This window comes from Falco naumanni, chromosome 12 (assembly GCF_017639655.2).
Source record: "Falco naumanni isolate bFalNau1 chromosome 12, bFalNau1.pat, whole genome shotgun sequence".
Taxonomy (NCBI): Eukaryota; Metazoa; Chordata; class Aves; order Falconiformes; family Falconidae; genus Falco; species Falco naumanni.
The window spans coordinates 27,879,636-27,897,971 of NC_054065.1; the positions used below are offsets into that span (position 1 = coordinate 27,879,636).

General features: G+C 43.5%; 2 protein-coding genes across 6 annotated transcripts in view; both read right to left on the reverse strand.

The window, feature by feature from the left end:
- LIN9 (lin-9 DREAM MuvB core complex component) overlaps positions 1-9,669 on the reverse strand; it is a 44,876-nt gene extending 35,207 nt beyond the window's left edge. For 2 of the 3 annotated variants that reach the window (XM_040611443.1, XM_040611441.1), the window contains exon 1: positions 4,691-4,773. In XM_040611443.1, coding sequence (XP_040467377.1) covers positions 4,691-4,769 — 79 coding nt within the window. In that variant the 5' untranslated portion in view covers positions 4,770-4,773. Of the gene's footprint in view, positions 1-4,690; positions 4,774-9,650 lie in introns of those variants that run through there. The other variant, XM_040611442.1, reaches the window with a different exon arrangement.
- Positions 9,670-10,240: 571 nt separating this feature from the next.
- The window catches only part of PARP1 (poly(ADP-ribose) polymerase 1), a 65,304-nt gene continuing 57,208 nt past the window's right edge, over positions 10,241-18,336 (reverse strand). For all 3 annotated transcript variants that reach the window (XM_040611439.1, XM_040611440.1, XM_040611438.1), the window contains 9 exons: positions 17,491-17,574; positions 16,566-16,688; positions 16,009-16,137; positions 15,125-15,223; positions 14,421-14,573; positions 14,031-14,158; positions 13,587-13,648; positions 12,563-12,677; positions 10,241-11,073 (listed from right to left, as the gene is read on the reverse strand). In XM_040611439.1, the coding sequence (XP_040467373.1) occupies positions 10,992-11,073; positions 12,563-12,677; positions 13,587-13,648; positions 14,031-14,158; positions 14,421-14,573; positions 15,125-15,223; positions 16,009-16,137; positions 16,566-16,688; positions 17,491-17,574 (975 nt within the window). In that variant the 3' untranslated portion in view covers positions 10,241-10,991. The remainder of the gene's footprint in view (positions 11,074-12,562; positions 12,678-13,586; positions 13,649-14,030; positions 14,159-14,420; positions 14,574-15,124; positions 15,224-16,008; positions 16,138-16,565; positions 16,689-17,490; positions 17,575-18,336) is intronic.

Consider the following 18,336-nt stretch of genomic DNA (forward strand, 5'->3'; position numbering starts at 1 on the left):
CAATTTTGAAATTAAAGGTTACAAGTAACCACAGGGATGTACCATAGCTACTGATTTTACTAATGTGCAGACACAAGGGGCTTATCTAAATTAATCTAGAAAATTCTAGGATCCAAATAAGCAGTTAAATAATGTAAAACCTTTCCAGATCATTACATTATTTTGTCTAAATTCTACACAGGTGAGCAGTTACTTTAACATTGGTTGCACGACTACCTCAAAACCCCTTGTAATTAAACTACATCACCAACGCTAAAAATGGTGTTACAGAGGAAAATCATGGAGAAGGGAAAAACATGAGCATTTATTATACGTTGAGTCATTAACCCTCCGAGCAATCATTCATCTACACAAGCACGGTGCAAGCTGTTCCAGCGGAGGAAGCATCTCAAACAATTGGCCACTAAAAGGATGGCTTATTCAGGAAAGTTTAGAAAGTAAAAAACACTTATCAGAGGTTTCAGGTAGCTTTTAAGCTCCCCCAAAACTCTGGGCTTGCTGAAGAGGTAAACAAATAAATAAATGAACAATAACTTTTCGCTTCAATCATAAATCAGTATTTCCTTCATGCTTTGAGCCCACTAATAAACTGACATCAATGCATTTCCAAAACCTAATTTAACTACTGGATGGAAATATTTTTTTCAGCCATGTAAGCCCTTTCACAGAACTTGTGTAGACAATACCCACAATACCAAAGCCCTCTTTTTGAAACACTGTATTCTTATAACGGACAATACGTTGATACCATGGTAACATACAATTTTAAAGGTATGCAGCACAAACGATCCCAAAATTATTAGTTGTGGGTTCTATTTAGCAGCCACAAAACTAATATCGAGCTTTCTCTCAAATGCTGTAATCTCATACAGTTCTGCTGATTTTTGCCTCACATGTCCACAGCACAGTGGTGCTAGGGCTCATGGCCTCTTGGGACTAGAATGTGCCACATCCTACCTCCAGCTATCCATGAAAGTGTCAGAGCGGAGCAGGGGCAGGGTGCCTGTGAACCACAGCATAAGGTTGTGCTGGGGGTAAGGACAATGACTTGCGCAGCTCCATCCATGGGATAAAAGGCCATGCAGAAAGATGCTTGTCCCTTTCTTCTGCCTGTCCTAAAACACAAGGTCCTAGAAACACCACCAGCAATGTCTACCAATATGATATTTGGCAATATATGACTGTTCTCAGTATTCATACTGTAAAAGGTTAATTAATGCTTTGACACCCAGCACTGCTTCCTTCCCTAATTCACCTGCCACTTGTTGGTGTTTGCCTACATACAACACAGAAACACTGTGCTCCACAGCAGCTCAGTGGTTTACGGCTGGCGGCAGCACCATGCTGATGACAATTTAGTTAGCTAAGCATGCTTTCACTTCTATCAAAAATGAGATCTCACTCTCACTTTTACAGAGCTGATTTCAGACGTCCTCCTCATTCATACTGACTTGTGCAAAAGAATGCACCAAGACACAGCTTTGCCTGTGGTGGTGTCTGCAGAGCTCTGTCTCTACTGGGACTAGGTCGGTCTTGTAGTCACATTTGCACATGTTGTCTGTTTTATCCAAGTCTCACCTCAGCTTCATTGCGTGTATTTTATAACTGAATAACCCATAAATAAGATGGTTATTACTAGGAGCAGGAGACAGGGCAGCATTATGTACAGCCCAATACAATCAACTGTTTTCCTCTTCTGAGACAGAGAGAAATAGCCATCTGGTTTGCAGCAGTAAAACTGCCCACCATTTACCTCCACTGCAAAACTACCAGGAGATAAGATGGGTGAAAAAAATGCATTGACTAAAATTAGTCACTCATCGGGCACCAACCCAACAGTCTGCAGAAATGAATTTTTTCTGCAAAATATAAATCCAATTACCAGTATTGGAAGTACTTCTGCAGTTGGGACCTTTAAAATTCTGGAATTTTTCAGCTAGAGGGTTTGCCACAGAATCTTTCTTTCTTCACAGTACTTTGCTCCATCCCAGTTTACCAGATCCCTCTCCCCTGGCAGGACTCGTATGAAAAGGCCTCAACTACAAGAAATGCACATAAACTTATGCATTACCATCTTCTTCATTTTTAAGGTGGCCAGTGTGAACTCTATCCATTCCAAAAGGACAGAATGTCAGCTTTAGAGAAGAATGGAACAATAGTAACTTTAGCAGATAAAATAAGCACACATTATGAGAGACAACTATGTGCATTATGTTCATCTCCCTGCTGGGTTAAGGAATATTCACTGCCCAGCTGCATAACACCTACTTGCCCTCTGGCAAGTTCTGTAATCAGAATACTCTGGGACAAATTCCGCTTAATCAGATTTCCAATTTGAAAGTGAAACTACATACTCCTTACCACACTGCAAAATGTCAGTTTTCTTGTCGCTGAGTATGCTGTGTTTACTTACAATTCTTTTAATGTGAAAACTCAGTTATGGTCTACTACTTTACTATAAACTATGCTGGAGAAAATTCACAGGGGTGATACATAAATCTGAAAGCCTGTTTGTTAGTCATGAACTGATCTAACTTTTTTAGTATCATATTTGTACTGCACCGTGGAAGATTCCAAAAACAATTTTGCAATGCTTACCGTTACTATCCCTTATACATCAAGCTGCAGACCAAAAGCTGCACAAAGTCAGTATTAAATCAGTCAGAACTGAGTTTACATCTTAAGTATAGGACTGGAAATGAAACAATTATGTGCTGTGATAGTTAGTGTAACTTGAAATATGTGCAGCAATAGTTAGAGTGTAATTTGGAAATATCCAGTGCACCAAAGTTGGAAAGAATAGGAATGGATGCACAAGGCAAACACTCTTTGAAACTTTCACATTTCTACCTGTTTACCAACACCAGCACTAGAGAAAGCACGAAGCTTCCTATCTGATGAAAAACCAAAACATCCCCTACTTGTGCCAAACTTGGGTAAATACAAACCTTAGAGGGAAGGTCAGCAGAGCAGAAGTCTATTACCTTCATAAATACATGCACTGTGTGTCTGCTTCACCTGCTCAGCAGATACCATAATGACACTGCTGGCAAGGGTCTGCAGTATAGCACAGTCCTAAGAGAATCTGAACAGCACACTCTATTCTAGTATCTGTGACAGGTAAAGCAACAGACCTGTCAAATCCCCCTAATCCCACTGTAGGCAAGATAAAGGTGGCAGAGACAAAAAGTTACTTTTCATACTTTTGTTAACTTCTTGAAAAACTTCCAGGTAACGTAACCTGGGAGACAGGTAAAGCAAAAGGAGAAACAGTAACTTAAACACTGTCCATTTTAGCGAAGAAAGAAGGTTGATTCAATAAGCAATAAACCATTGCTAATTGTTAATTACAGTTGTCTCAGCTGGTCCATGACTTGTATTAATCAGACTCTAATGTGGTACAGCGTACATGACTGAGCTGTACCAAACTGAGTGTCAGTTCTGTCCTTAATTTATGATGATCCTTCATAAATCTGTTCAGTTAACACCATGACACTGGCCATGTATGCATATTAACCAATTTTGCTCTTGACAGTTGTCATGAGTTGTAACAAAGACCTACACAGAGTAGTCAGAAGCAAGATTTCAACTCTGAGAATCTTCTGATATAGAAATAGTTGGTACATTTGTGAACTTGCATGGCAATGAACAAAATGGTTTCACCAAAAAAGTCTACCCTATTGTGTGCACATTTATTGAAACCACTAAATGCCCTAGTTTTAGCTTAACGTGTATTTACAGTTTGTAAGAAAACATGTCAAGATAGCATGTAGACATGTTTTACGTTGAATAATTTCCTCTTCTGTAACACTCAAGTACCTCATGCACGAATCCATATACACAACAACACATGTATTTTTCCATCTATACCCAAGTTTTTATCTAATCCTCATGTGCACTGCAAATGACATCCACACAAACCCTATGCAGATGTATAGGTCTGTATGTACATACACAAGCAAGCATGTATTTTCATGCCGTCTTCCTGTGTGACCAGCTTTCATCTACTGACAGACAATACAGGGTCTTTGAGAGATTCCCTCCGCATTTATCAGTGCCCCCTAGATGCAATGTGCACACCCTCCCCCCCCAGCCCTTCGGAGGTGCTCCCACCGTACTGCGATCACTAAGCCCTCCTTCCCCCCTAGGACGAAGGAAGGGACAGGAGCACGGGGCTGCTCCCGCCCGCCCGCCCGCCCGGGGCAGGACGCCGCTCCCCCGCAGCGCCCCGGTGCCGGCGGCAGGGCCGGCTGTCAGGTGCGTCCCGCACCCCCCGCCCTCCGCGCCGCGCCCCTACCCCGCACCCCGCCCGCCAGGTGACGCCCGGCCAGCCCCGCCGCCTCACCCGGGCGGGGCGGGGGGCCCAGCCCCGGCACCCCTGAGGGCAACGGGGGTCGCACTCTCAGGGGGGGAGCCCCTCGCCCGCCGCCCTCCCCGCGCCACCGGCTGGGCCGGGGCCTCGCCCGGGAGGGGCGGCGGCGGCGGGGCGAGGGGGGGGGGGACGGGCCGGCCCGGTTGCCAGGGAGGAGGCTCGGGCTCCGGCCCCGCACAGCGCCCACGGCGAGAGGGAGGGAGGCGGGCCGGCGGCGGGGCGCGGCGCGGGCGTCCCGCCGGAGCGGGGGGGAGGCGAGGGCGAGGGGGCGGCGGTGCCGGGAGGGCGGCGGCGGCAGGGACACCGGTCGCTACTCACTCTCGTCAGGCAGCTGATCGAGCTCCGCCATCTTGAACGAGCCGCGCCGCTTTTTCAAAGGCTGCCTGGCGCGGTGCATTCTGGGGGAGGAGACGGGGCCTTGCGCGAGGCGGCGCTGCCGCGCGGGGACGGCACTCGCGGGCCGGGCGCGCGGCGCGCGCGTGCGCGGGGCAGGCGGGAAACGGGGGGGGGATGCGGGTAACGGGCGTTCGCCGCCCTGAGGAGCCACCGGCTGAGGGGAGGGGGACGGGCGGCGGGCTGTTCGCCCCGCGCTCCCGCGGAGGGGAAACGGGCTTCCTCCCGATCCGCTTCGGTACGAGGGGAACCGCGCCTGTGACAGAAACCGTACGCTCCCCCCCCGCGGGCCTCCTGGAGCCTGGCGGGATGAGGGGGAACGGGCGGCTCCGGGTGGTAGGCTGCCACTGGTCCGAAGGGGCTCCCTAAAGAAGCCGTGCTAGCTTAGTGCCTTTAAACAACCTTTATATTCTCTCCATCTTCCTTTGTTAAATACTAATTTTTTGCTAAATTCCACCTATTTTCCTTGTCTCTGCTTTTCACCTGTCCCATGCCTAAACAAAATGCCTGCAAAGGTGAGGCTACAGGAGGGGTGACCGATAAGAACAAAAACCCCGGCGTAATCAGTCCTGGTCTGTGACACTCCTCCGCAAGAGCCAACTGAAACGCTCACCGAGGCCAAGGCCTGAAGGTCAAGGTCTCGCTTGAGAGCCAACAAGCCTACCGTTGCCTAACAAACTCCCTGTCTTGGTCTGCCCTCTAATGCAGCCCCCGGCCATCACAGCTGACAGCTTTCTGCAAGCAGCAGAGATGGTTTCCTTGCAATAGCCCCCCCCCCCCCCCCCCCCCCCCCGAGGTCTCTGCATCAAGGAATCTAAGCATGGAGATATTGAGGCAAACAACAAGCACCGAAAATGCTTATGGACCACGCTCTTTATGTATGTTGGGCTTTGACAACAGTACCTACTGCTACTTAGAGCAACCAAAATTCCTTTGCCCCAACCTTTTTTTAATATATGGAAATGCAAACTGAAAAATAAACAATGTATCTCAGTCAAGGCTACAGCTGTATTACATCTTCAGTATACTGCCAACAGCACCATGGTGTAATGCAAAATGGACACTATGCCTGTTTGTTTGCATCTCTTTAAAAGCATCCAGGTTAAACCAAGGATTCTGCAAAACACAGAAAATTATATATATAGTTCTTAATTTGCTAGTGAACTCAGATGACTAGGTGCTCTGGCAGGTTGAGATGGGCAGGATATAGGTCATGTTATTAAAGAATTTTAAAAAACAAACAATAATAAAAAAAATCAATGCTGCCCTTGCGCTTAAGAGGAAAAAAAGTGAGTTTCTAAGAGAAGAAATAAACAGAGTAGAATCCTTTAGAAATTCCCCAAGGGCTTTCTATATACGTTGTAGCAGAATTAAAGAAAAAAAAAAATGTAAAAGAGAAGACAAAGCCTAGCACACATTTCCACCCGCTTTTCCAGGTCACTTTGAAAGGCTGTTGAAACAGCCATCCTTCCCTTTAGCCCCCAAAGGGCCTAAGACACTTCAGCAAGAGCTTTCTGTACTGCACAGCACTAAACAAAGCAACTACAGTAGAGAAATGCAAAGCAGCACAGGCATAACACCAAATAAACTAGTAACAGAAACCAACAAAACAGTAATCTGTGCTATCTCGAAGGCCAAAGCTACACGTTAAACCCTGTACAGCTTTCTCCTTTAATAAAACACCTCCACCACCCAAAAGACCTGAGGTGGACCAGACCTTCCAGGCTCAGGTAAGCAATAGTGTGTTAACACTAATCCCGTCCCTGTATTTCAGCTAGGCTCCCCGTGTTCCAAGGGCTGTATGCTAACGCTCAGCTAAGAGTGGCGACACCGAGACTTCCACAGTTGACAGAAAACACTGATCTCCAGCAAGACTTTCACAGCTGTGCTTTGTAAACCTTGTCATCACATCTCGCTGTGCTGAGAGCAGCAGTTGCCCCGTGCCACCCTGATGCTAAGAGCTGTCACCAAGGCAAGAGCTTTTCAGGGGAGGGAAGAGAAGTTTTCTACACCACCATCACATTTTGCAACAGTCTTCAGAGCCTGAATTTCTAGAAGAGGAAAAATGAAACCAAAAACCCCAGTGCCTCTCAGGGCTTTTTGTACATTGTGATAACCCTAGAAAACACATGAAAAAACTAAGAGAGCTTTCCCCCTGCCCCAACACCTCCTGCCGACCCCCTTAAAAACCACCAGGTCAGAAGGTAGAATTCAGCTCCCAAGAACATGATGCTGGGTATTCCTTCATTTCATTCCAACAGCTGCATTTGGAAAATATTTAGCAGAAACTGCTACCATTCACTGTGCTGAAAGGGTAACACCACCACATTATGACGATTCCTGCTACAAAAGGCCTCTTACATCTTGACCTTTTATGGCTGCTGCAGTATCCCTATATTCTGATTTTTCATTTCTCCTGTGCATGCTGTTTCTGAGTCACACAGATGCAACCCTGTTTGACAAAGCCACAGCCGGTGCCATTTGCCAGTATGCAGACCAATACACAATGTTTCCAGTGCGTCCTTCTACCATTCTGGCAGATTTGCCATTTGTACTTGAGTGACACAGAAGCGACACAACTATTCTGATAGGCAGGCACAGTGACAGAGAACACCTGCGCTCATTGCGAACAACCTGCCATTAGGTACTGCTGGTCACCTGCCTCGCACAGATGGAGGGAGATCTTTAAACTGGCTTCACTCGACCCACGCCATTCCCTTTCCCAAAGGGTCACGTTAGGAACCTGCTCTTAACGGTGTGCACCCAAATACTGCAGAAAGCACCTCCGCACTCCTGTTTCTTCTTAATTTCTGCAGATGGTATTAAGACATGGGTTACACCACCTACTAATCAGTCTTGTAAGCACAGTGCAGGTAGCACTACATCCCGGGGACAGGACACAGCTAGGGTGTCATTTTTCTCCTCCCCTAGACAGGCCCTGGTAGTAGGAAGAAAAGCAGACAGCTGGCAAAGAGCATTCTCTTCAGTCACCAAAGCATGTTCTTGTAAAGTCTGAGTCCTACTGCATTCATCACATTATGAAATTAGAATTTGTAACAAGGGGGCAGGAGAAGCAGCAGCCTCCCCTTTCAGTTGTTGGGAGGCCATTCCTCCTTCTTGCTTTCAGACTGTACTTGTGTTTCTCACTTTCCGTGAAAGTGACCCACAGTGCCCACTGCCCGCATGCTACTTTCACACGGGAACAAATGAAAACCAGCAAGTCATCTTGGCTGGGATCTACATCTGCATTTCTTCTCATAGATGCCACTGCATCTCCAAAATGGATTTCTGGAGAAGTAGCCTGGCATTTACTTGAAAGTAAAAGCACAAGCTCTTGGTCTGATGCCTGTGCTCCACAACAGTGGAAACTATGTTTTTTAATGGTCATAACAGGAGTGAGAGTATAATGGACTAAGTTAGGGGGCTCACCACATGTATAAAAGTAATTAAAGCAAAATAGTAAGTGGGATATAAATTGGCCACAAAAACACTTCAGCAGAAAATCACATCCCCAGAACTCATAGAGAGAGGCTGAAGCAGTCTTCCAGAAAGCAAGCTGAAGCAAAAACCTCAAGTTACAAACAGTGCATGACTCATGAGTACAACTCTTTACGGTATTGAGAACTTGATGTGCCCAGAGGTCTTTTTTCATATATAAATTATTTGGGTTGGTGATTTTTTTTCCCTTTCCTCTGATTAGAAACAGAAGGTGAGGTGTGTGGATTTCATTAAAGGCTGTACCAAGATTGTTCTAGGGCTAAAATACTGCATTGGGTGACCTGTATTGTATTTTTTTCTCAGCCACTTCTTTCCTGCATGAACTCGGGCAAGTCACAAACAATTCATGCTGACTGCCAATCAGTAAGCCTAGGCTGTATTCCTTCAGTTTACCCAATTCACATAAACTGCATGGACTATCTTTAACATTTGCAAGCTATTGTACAACAGAGCCTCCAGCCACGCTAAATAAAGATAAAATGCTTAAATATTTATAAATTGCTGCTTTTTGCAGTTTAATGTTTGTATCAGAAGTCATTCCTCAACATCACTTCTCTGAAAAAAGCAGAGGATGTCATGGGACCTACTGTCTTGACAACTCATTCCTTTCCAGTACTTTTGACAGAAATGGGGCTGCCTGTTCATTCAGCTGTGCTTCCTGCACATACTCCAGAACTAATGCCTTCGGTGGTTGTCACCGTGCTGCTCTTCCCAGTGTGGCCCCGGGGAGAGGCCGTCTCTATGCTGGGTCACAGCGGCACCAGTGCCTGTTTTCAGGAGCAGGTCCGCTTTGCCGTCAGACAAGCTGGTCGCAGATGCAGCACCTGAATCCACATTAGATCTCCCTGCAGGACAGCCACACCAGGGCTCTCCTACAGTCCCCAGAAGGCACATGCTGCCTCTCCAGAAGGTCCTGTCCCACCGTACCTTTTACTGCTGTATTTGCGAGGCTAGAGACAGCTTGCAATATACCCGGTTGTGCTACAATTATAACTGAGCACTGCATACATGTAAAGCACTCCTTGTGCTGCTCAGGTTGGAACAAAAGGGAATTTTGAGCTGCCTGTGGTACAGGTGACGGAACACTGAAAGCATCTACCTTTAATTCCTGCGGGTTTGTTTGGTTGGTTGGTTTTTCGTTTGTTTTGCAAGGGGGGGGAGGAATCCACCTCACAACTAAACAACCACTTCCCATGCTCTCTTTCAGAGACTGACGGGATTATACTTAAGTGACCAACCAAAAGTTTCTGTTGGAATCAGAACAGTAATTAGCCACTGGTTAGGCTACAGAAGAACCAGAAGACAAGGGCCACTCTCCTCAAAGCCCACTAGCACCAACCTCAATTGATTCTCTTGTGTTGAGCTGTCCTCAAGCCATACGACTTACCCAGTCCTTCCACACTTCCTTCTCTCCCAGCAGCAGCTTTGTTTTCCATCACTCCTCATCCTCCTCTCCTTTCAGGGGTCCTGGGAGCAGCTGCACCGTTAGCAACCGCTTTGGCTTCAAACTCCTTTTTTCAAAGGGCACTGGGACATGACAATGCTTTAGGAATCTAATCTGCTGTTTCTGCGCAGGTTACCAAAGACCAAAGCTGCAACCGTCAGAATGAGCTTGAACTGTCTCTTCTTGGGAAGGGAACTGTCAGCGGAAGAGAGAGTGAACGCCCTGCTAATGTCCCTGGGCATTAGCCAACTTGCCCCAATAGGTCAGGGAAATCAGTCATTTTTGAAGAGAAAGAACTGATGTTGCTCTAGCATTCCCATACTGCTCAATGACTTACTGAAAGTGAAAAGTAGCAAAACATCACTAAACATTGAAATTATTAGTTTATATTGACGTTTCAAGTCAGGGAATTCAAGACTACCCACAGAGTGGCAACAGACCTCACTCTTAAGTCATGATGAGTGAAGCTTGAGCCCAAACTCAACTTATGGCTTTGTTAGGACATAAGTCTACAACAACCAACTTACATCACATTGAAGGTAGATATTTAAAGGAGGTTTATTGGGGCTAATACTAAATTCAAAACATCCACAAATTAAATTTTCCATGTTTATCGCACCAACTGTTGACAGATGAAGTCTCAGTGGAAAGTCCAAATTTTCATTTCTCCATGACTTCCTGAAACATGACTACAGATCTCAATATTTGGCATTTGATCTTCAGAGAGATATATCATGTTTAAGAACATTCTACCAAATACATTTAAATCGTGACTCAAAACCAAAACAATTTGGGAGTTTTGAAACATAAAGCTGTTAGTATGAAATTAGCTTTTATTTTTTACCTCAAAATAAATGCACATTTATCATTTATTCAAATGAAAACTGAAGAAGGGCATCTTAAACAAGAGGGAGCCTTAACAGAGCAAATACCGCAAACATCCTCAAGTTCCTTCTCTGCTATTGCCCTGCTCTGTTTGGCTAAAAACATAACCTTGATATTTTTTTCTGTCAGTTTGGTCAATTAAAAGAAACACTTGAAAACCCCAAAATTACAAGTGGTAGAAAACAAAACCAGGTACTTGTTCTCATCAGAATTCAGGTCCATGTGTTGCCACACGTTTATATAAAACTTTCACTAAGTGTTGTACTAAATAGGATTTAGTAACCTCTTCTGCAGTTTAGCTCTTGATATCTTGGTAAGAGAAGTCAATGCGTAAGCATGTCAGAAGTCAACGCTATAGTGTAACTACAGTATAAGTCTAACAGGGCTTCTAAATACTGTTCACCAGAGTGATGTCTTATAGTTGAACTTCAGTTTCAGCAGGTACTTCAGGTTTACCTGAGCAACATCATACACAATATATCTGGGAATAACGTTAAGGAATAATTACAGTTGCTGATATCAACACAGAAAAACTTCAAAACACAGTCAAACCTCACCTTTGAGCTGAAGTTACCATAGAGATGCCTGTGTGATTAAGCAGTTCTAACAGATCAAACCATAAATCTTTAAATCTGAATTTTCTTTGAATCCGAATATGTTTTATGCAATAGTTAGAAACAAGCAACTAGCAGTCATATGGAGAATTAATGATGGTGCAGCAAGAATCCTGAGTGACAGGTAGGTGAACTGACTTTAGATATAAGGCTATAGCTCTTGAAGAGTATTTTTTGTCAGCCAGAGCCGTAGCACACATAATCTGTCCCCCTAACCAAACAGTGGAGCGATGTAGCCTAGATGGTATCTGCAGTTACAGAGCTGGCATCTACAGTTATAACTGCAGCTCTACTGCTACCATCTAGCACAAAGTCATTAAAATCCTCTTAATTTCCTACTAAAAAAACCAAACTGGAATCACAGAGAAGAGTTCTACAATGGTTAGCAGTGCTTGCACATCCTATGAACACACCATTTTTTTCCCAGAAGACTGTCCCAGATCACCTACGTGTTTCTCAATGCTTTAGGCCTCAAACTTACCTCTAATCCCAATTTTAGATGAAAAACACCCCCATTAAACATGGTGTAAAACAAAACAAATGCACATGGTACCTCAATTAGCCAATAACAAGTGTATTATAGTTTATTCTCTGACCAAGACAGATGCTATGTTTAAGAAAATTCAAGATAAAAACACCATTGCCATAAGTTCTGTTGCCAAAACTGCTTGTAAGAGGAAAACACCTTACCAAGCAAGAAGACAGCTTCTATGCAACCCAGAGGGCAGTGAAGAGACTGACCTGGAACCTTAGACATTACTTATTCTTGTGACCTCTTGTGAATGTTGAGCACCCATTCATTTGGGTGCACTTCTGCCTAGAAAGAGGCTTAATGGCCACATCTCTGATGGGCACCTGAGGTCGACCTCAATACTTGCAAAGGGTGTGGGGAACACAAGAGAAGCTGTGTGATGAGACTCCATCAAGCCACAGCGCTGGCTCCCCCACCTCCTCCTGGCCAAGCTGGCCAGCCACAGCACCACAAGGAAGAAACCAAACTGGAGTGAAGTGAAACCACAGGCTGCATTCCCCACCCCTTGTCCTGGCATGTCTCTGGGCCAGACACTATTGGGCAGCATTGTCTGGCCACTCCAGTGCCTTCAGGTATCGAGTCCTGTGGGGGCAACAGCTAATTGCTACATGTATTGTTTCCCTTTTCTGCAGGATGACAATTTAAGTGTTACAACTATAAAATCATCCCCCTTGGAGAAGAGACTAAATTGTCTCCCAGTATTCCAAAGCATATCTTAAAGAAACAGAACAGTGTGCCAAAACTCCTGACTGACATTAGCGAGATCCTGCTAAACTCAGCAACACTCAAACACAGTGTGCAGCCAACATAACAGCAAAGGATACTCATTATACAGAAGACAGGTATCATTAATTCCTGTTGAGATCCCATTCCCTAAGGGAACCTCTACACCACCAAGGGTGGTAGTGGCTGTGGGATCAGGTGCAGTTTTGCCCAAGCCTAGAAAGGGAAAAAACGTTAAAGTTACAAATCTAGAAGGCAAACACAGATTTTGCACATAAAGAAATTACTCAGCCAGCCAAATATTACTTCACATATATTTTTAGATGCTGACCAAGTGCAAAAATGTATTAAAAAGAACACAAAAAATACAGTCTGTTTATTCAATTCAGCACCACTGTACCTGTTGTAGTCGTATGCTGCTACACTAAAAGTGAGAATTTTAAGACTTTTGGCTGTTAATTAGATAATCTGTATGATCAAAGCTAAACCAGACCAGACTAATAGCTCTAATATCCTATGTCCATTAATGAACACATGCACATTCACTCATTACTGAACATTACTGTTCTCCACTCTCCCATCTCAGTACAGAAGATGGTAATGATTACCATTTCTTTTGCTTGAATTAGAGAGCTGAGTCTTTTCTCTCATCCTTTGTCAGTGCCAGATACTGATGCTTTTTGCAGAGGGAAATGTAATGAGAACAGCTGTTCCCTCTGAACTTTTATTCTTAGCTTTTCCCTTTTCCCCAAGCTTCTAAGGCACTTTGAAAGCTAAACAAATTATTCTTCTGACCTATCAAACCTCTCATCTCTCTTCTAAAATACACAGTATTGTTATGATGAAAGCGAGTAAGGCGGCACCTTACATTTTCTCTTGTGTAATATCAAATGAAAGTTTCCTCCTGAACTTCAGGTAACACATTAACTTCAGTATGGACATACCAAGTGTACTAACTCCTGCCTCAAAATGTCACATACGCAGATGCAACTACAGGGCAACATTATGCAGACTCTTAAATAAAATACAACTATGAAATGACTATAGTTCTCTTTGCTAAGCAGAGACACACAATGTGAGCTTGCCATCAATAAAAGATTACCAACGACAACTACTAATGCTTACCTTTCACACTGTGTTTTCCCTTGGGCAATTTTGTTATGTGAGAAGCATTCTTTAGCTCATACCTGGCCAGCACAAAGAACACACAATAGCATTTCATATTCATCTTAAACTATCTTGATGAAAAATCACATTTTTTTACAGGCTTCAGTTTATGGTGAGTTAATATAAAGTCAATTTAGATTGTAACTTCTGGAACTTAGCTGCCTTCCCTTCTTTGTTTTCAGTCACTGATTTTAACAATATTGGAATTTAGTACAAGATTCTAGACCTGAAACACTGATATTTTTCCCCCCCAACCAAATAGATCGCATTTTAAGAATCTTGTTTCTAATGAAATACCACGTGCTCTTTCTTCACACTGAACAAAAGGCTTGCAATTTTAGCATCGCCTTGTACCACGATATATTAAGCTTGTTCAGCAAATACTCTTCATAAGTTACTTACATATTTCCAAGGGCAACTTCTCCCAGTAGTATTAAGCCTATGGGATCAGCTTGAGATGTGTGACAGTAGTTGGCACTCTTGGATACCATGTCTGCAAAATAGATGCCCTTCCCGAACATGTAGCCAGTCTGCAAGCAGCAAAACAAAAAAAGATTGAGACAATAACACAAAGGCAGCATTGAATCCACCTGGCTGGGCTCCCAGGAGAGCAAAGCTGCAACTCAAGCTCTCGTGGACGCCAGTCAGCAATCCACTCTGGACATAGGATGTCTGCATGCTGAGAGATAATACTGCCCCCCTCCCCCCAAAATTCTCCTATTTAGGTTGTCTCTGACTGTGGCAATCTCTGGGCACAGGGATGGAGGCAGCCAGAGAAGCTGTTCAACGTACCACAGGAGCCTCAGGAGGAGCTATCCGGAGACCCTGCGAGAGTATACCAGCAAAGTTGGTGGTGCGGGAACCGTGCCACAGCAGCTGGCGATTATGAAGCTGCTTAAATGGCTTGTAACGCTGACTCTCTCCTTCACGCTCAATCCTGAAGATCTTAAATTAAAAAATGGACAGGAGAAAAAGAACAACCAAGCAAATAAACCATTACCTTCATGCAACTAATCAGATAACAAACAAAAAAATCACCCGATTTGGAATATGCACTAATCTGCTAGGAAAAGTGATCTGGACGGTTTTTAGTATTTGCTGTTTGCTATGTCATGCTAGCAAAAAAGTAGGTAGCATTGATCACACAGTATTTCTTATCGATTACTTCTCCACCTTCCCTTCTGCATTTTCATGAGATCATAGTTTTCTGAAAAATCATTCAATAAACTTAGGCTTAATTCTAGATGATTATTACCCCACCTCCATTTTGAGGCCAATTATATTAAAATAAAAACAACCTCAAAGACACCTCATTAAGCTTAGATTCATCTCTGCCTAGACTTTTGCTATGCTATTAAATAGCAATTGGTCTATCAAACCACCCTTTCAACAAAGGAAACCAGATAAGCTACTCAAATATAAAAGGAAAATGCAAACAAGGAAGTCAACTTAGAGTCCATCTTCACAAGCATAAACCCCAGTATTGCCCAGCTTACATCCACGACTTTGAGATCATATGCATTGTGAGTAGCAGCATGAGTATTTTTCACATATTGTTTAATAATCTTGGCTTCTTCTGAATCTTTGTCAACAACCTGCAAAGAGGCAAATGAGACAAGTTTCTTTAGCATACAAACTAGCAGGCTTCTTACAAAATGTTGACATCCACACTATGCTGGCAACTCTCCAGATTAAGCCTCTTTTATCATTTAGGCAGAAATTTATTCCCAGCTAGAGATGGTGTACAGGTATACAGACAGCACTCAGTCACAGAATGTCTGAGATGGGAAAGCACCTCTGGAAACTGAGATGATTTCCAGCTCCCCTGCTCAAAACAGGGTCAGCTGGAAGAGGCTGCCAAGGGCCGTGTCCAATCAGGCTTCCGACACCTCCAGGAGTGGAGCCTCCACAGCCTCTCTCGGCAACCTCTTCCAGTGTTTTGACAGTGTTTGACACAGTAAACAAGCGAAAAACCCAAAAGCAAACACCGTCAAGAAAAGCTTTTAATTTTGTTTAAATACAGTTCCCTATATTTCAGTTTGTGCCCATTGCCTTTTGTCACTGGAAACCCCCTATATTTCAGTTTGTGCCCATTGCCTTTTGTCACTGGAAACCACCGAGAAGAGTTTGTCTGTTTTCTTTACTCCCCTCCCCCATCAGGTATTCATAGACATTGATAAGATATCCCTTGAGACTTCTTTTCTCCAGGTTAAAGAGTTCCAGCTCTCTCAGCATCTCCTCATATGCTCCAGTCCCTTAACCCGCTCAGTGGCCCTTCTCTGAACTCATGCCAATACATCTGTCCACTTATAGTTTAGGTGACTTGTTATACTCTGAACTAAACGGCCATCAGCTTGTATTCACTCGCTCATTTCCTTACCTTAATATCAGTACGAAGTTTTTCATAGTTAATGTCAATTGGGTCTTTATCTCCATCTTCATTTCCACCTCTGAGAAGGCTGTAAGCAACCTCAATATCAAGTAAGTTGTCCAACATTTGCACTTTAGCCTGAAGAATTAAAGAGCTTATTTTACTTGCACCTTTGACATGTTCAAAGTAACTCTGGAATATCCCAAATTATAGAAGTGTATGTGAATCACTGGCCACACACTGCCATCTAACAACACAACATCATAGCTTTTTTTTTTTTAAGAAAATAAAATACATACACATAAATATATTAAAATATATATGTACATACGTGTATTTATATAAGTAGACCATAATATATACATCTTCTAATAACTTATACATATAATTATTTGTATGTGCATAACCACATAAATAAACAAACAAGAAGATATTCTTAAGAAAGACAAGCTTAACCTCATGGAAGCGTGAGGTTAAAGAAGTCTTAAAACCTCACAAATTCTCTGTGTTAGATGTCTGGTCTCAGACCTGTTGCCTGTAGACAACATACGACTTCCAGTCAATACCTGAATGTATTCCAAGTTATTTAGGAGAGGTGGTTTCTTCATCCCAAAGTCATGAGGAATCAGAGTATAGAAGCGATTGGAGAGGTCCAAAATCTGGGATTCTGAGCCACTGTCGGAAACCGCCTGGACAAGACAACAAGCACCAAAGAAAATTACTGAGTAAGATTCAGTCTCCATAGCAATAGACACACACAAGATACTTGAGGACTAACAAGCAGTAATGCTGAAACTCTCACAGGACTAAAAATGGCAATTCTATTTAATTGTTTTGCACGTAGGAAGTCACAGTACTTGCACAGAAATACACAGGATTTCCGGTATGAGAAAAATCTATTTGGGATTATGTTTCTGGAAAGCAAAATAAAGGCTCCTGGATATGGAAGGGGTACATGTCCTTGGCAAGGTTCTGGTCCTCTGACAACTGAAGTAAAACTTCCTGTATCTATGTTTTGCCAGGGAGCCCATGACAAAAACCAGGACATACTGGTACACTATTGCAAGCTGTTCAGGCATACTGTGTAGTCATACGTGCACTGGTCCAGATCACGATGTGTTAATACAGTGATGTCATCAAACCAGACCCTTTACTGTGTCAACTCAACCTTTATTCTCATCCTCTAACAGACTTCTCTGGGGTGGAAACCCAGCTCACTACTAGATCAAGACACTGGCTTCATTTACTCAGCTGCCACTTGCGCCTGGCTCAGACTGAGCTTTGTGGTACAAAAGCGTGAAAGATACAAGTACTGCCCAAACTGGTACAACAGCGAAGAGAACTAATGAGTTACATGTGGAAGCGACATCCTCTTCCCCAGCGAAAGTGAGCACAGGTCTTCTTCATACACAGAGCTCAGCATTCACCTCACTCCAAGCCCAGAAGAACTTCTGAATTCCCCTCTTGCTCTAACATCTCTTTCATGCTCACCTGCTGAACCTCATTCAGGATGGAGTACGCGCTCTGGATCTGTCGCTTGCTCAGTTTTCCCAATGGCATCTTCTGCAGGTCAATCTGATGGAAGATTTAAATTGTTAACACAGGGTTTTGCTACACTGAAACCACTGCAGCCTTCCTTCTCTGGTTTCTAGGGAACTAGTATCTCCATCCTGGTAGGACTGACCACAGAAAGCATGGAAACACTTCAGAATTGGTATTAATCTCTGTGAATTGAGGAACGACATCAGAAGGACAGTGCACACTACTGAGAAGACATCCTATAAACAAAGGAATACTGCAACAGGAAACTAAGTATGCATGCTAGGACAATACAAAAATAGGGTACTAAGCATCTGGCTTGAAGTTGAATATTAACCTGGCAACAGATGCGTTCCTTAATCATTTCATTAGCCATACATTTCAGGCTGGCAAAGAAGCAACCTCAATTAAATAGTTCTTTTTCATAAGATCACCTGTGTCTATAGGCACAGCCCAGACAACCTCTTCCAGCTTTACCCTACAGTTATCAAGGGTCAAATGCAAAGAGGCTATAAGATGCTTCATATTCATTAATGAAAAAGGAACAACAAAAAAGCACAACTAAATTAAAAGTGGTATCTTGGTTGCCTGCATTTATCCACTGACTTAATTTATATGTTGTTGTTTTGTGTATTGATGGAACTTGAGAGAGTTTCAGATTTGCATTAAATCCTTGCATAGTTAAGGATCATCCAAATGCAAAAACATTTGACAGAAGTGAAGTCCAATGGAGTCTTTAACAAAGATTACACATACACCCTCTGGACTTCTGACAGTACTCACCGTACACTCTGCAGG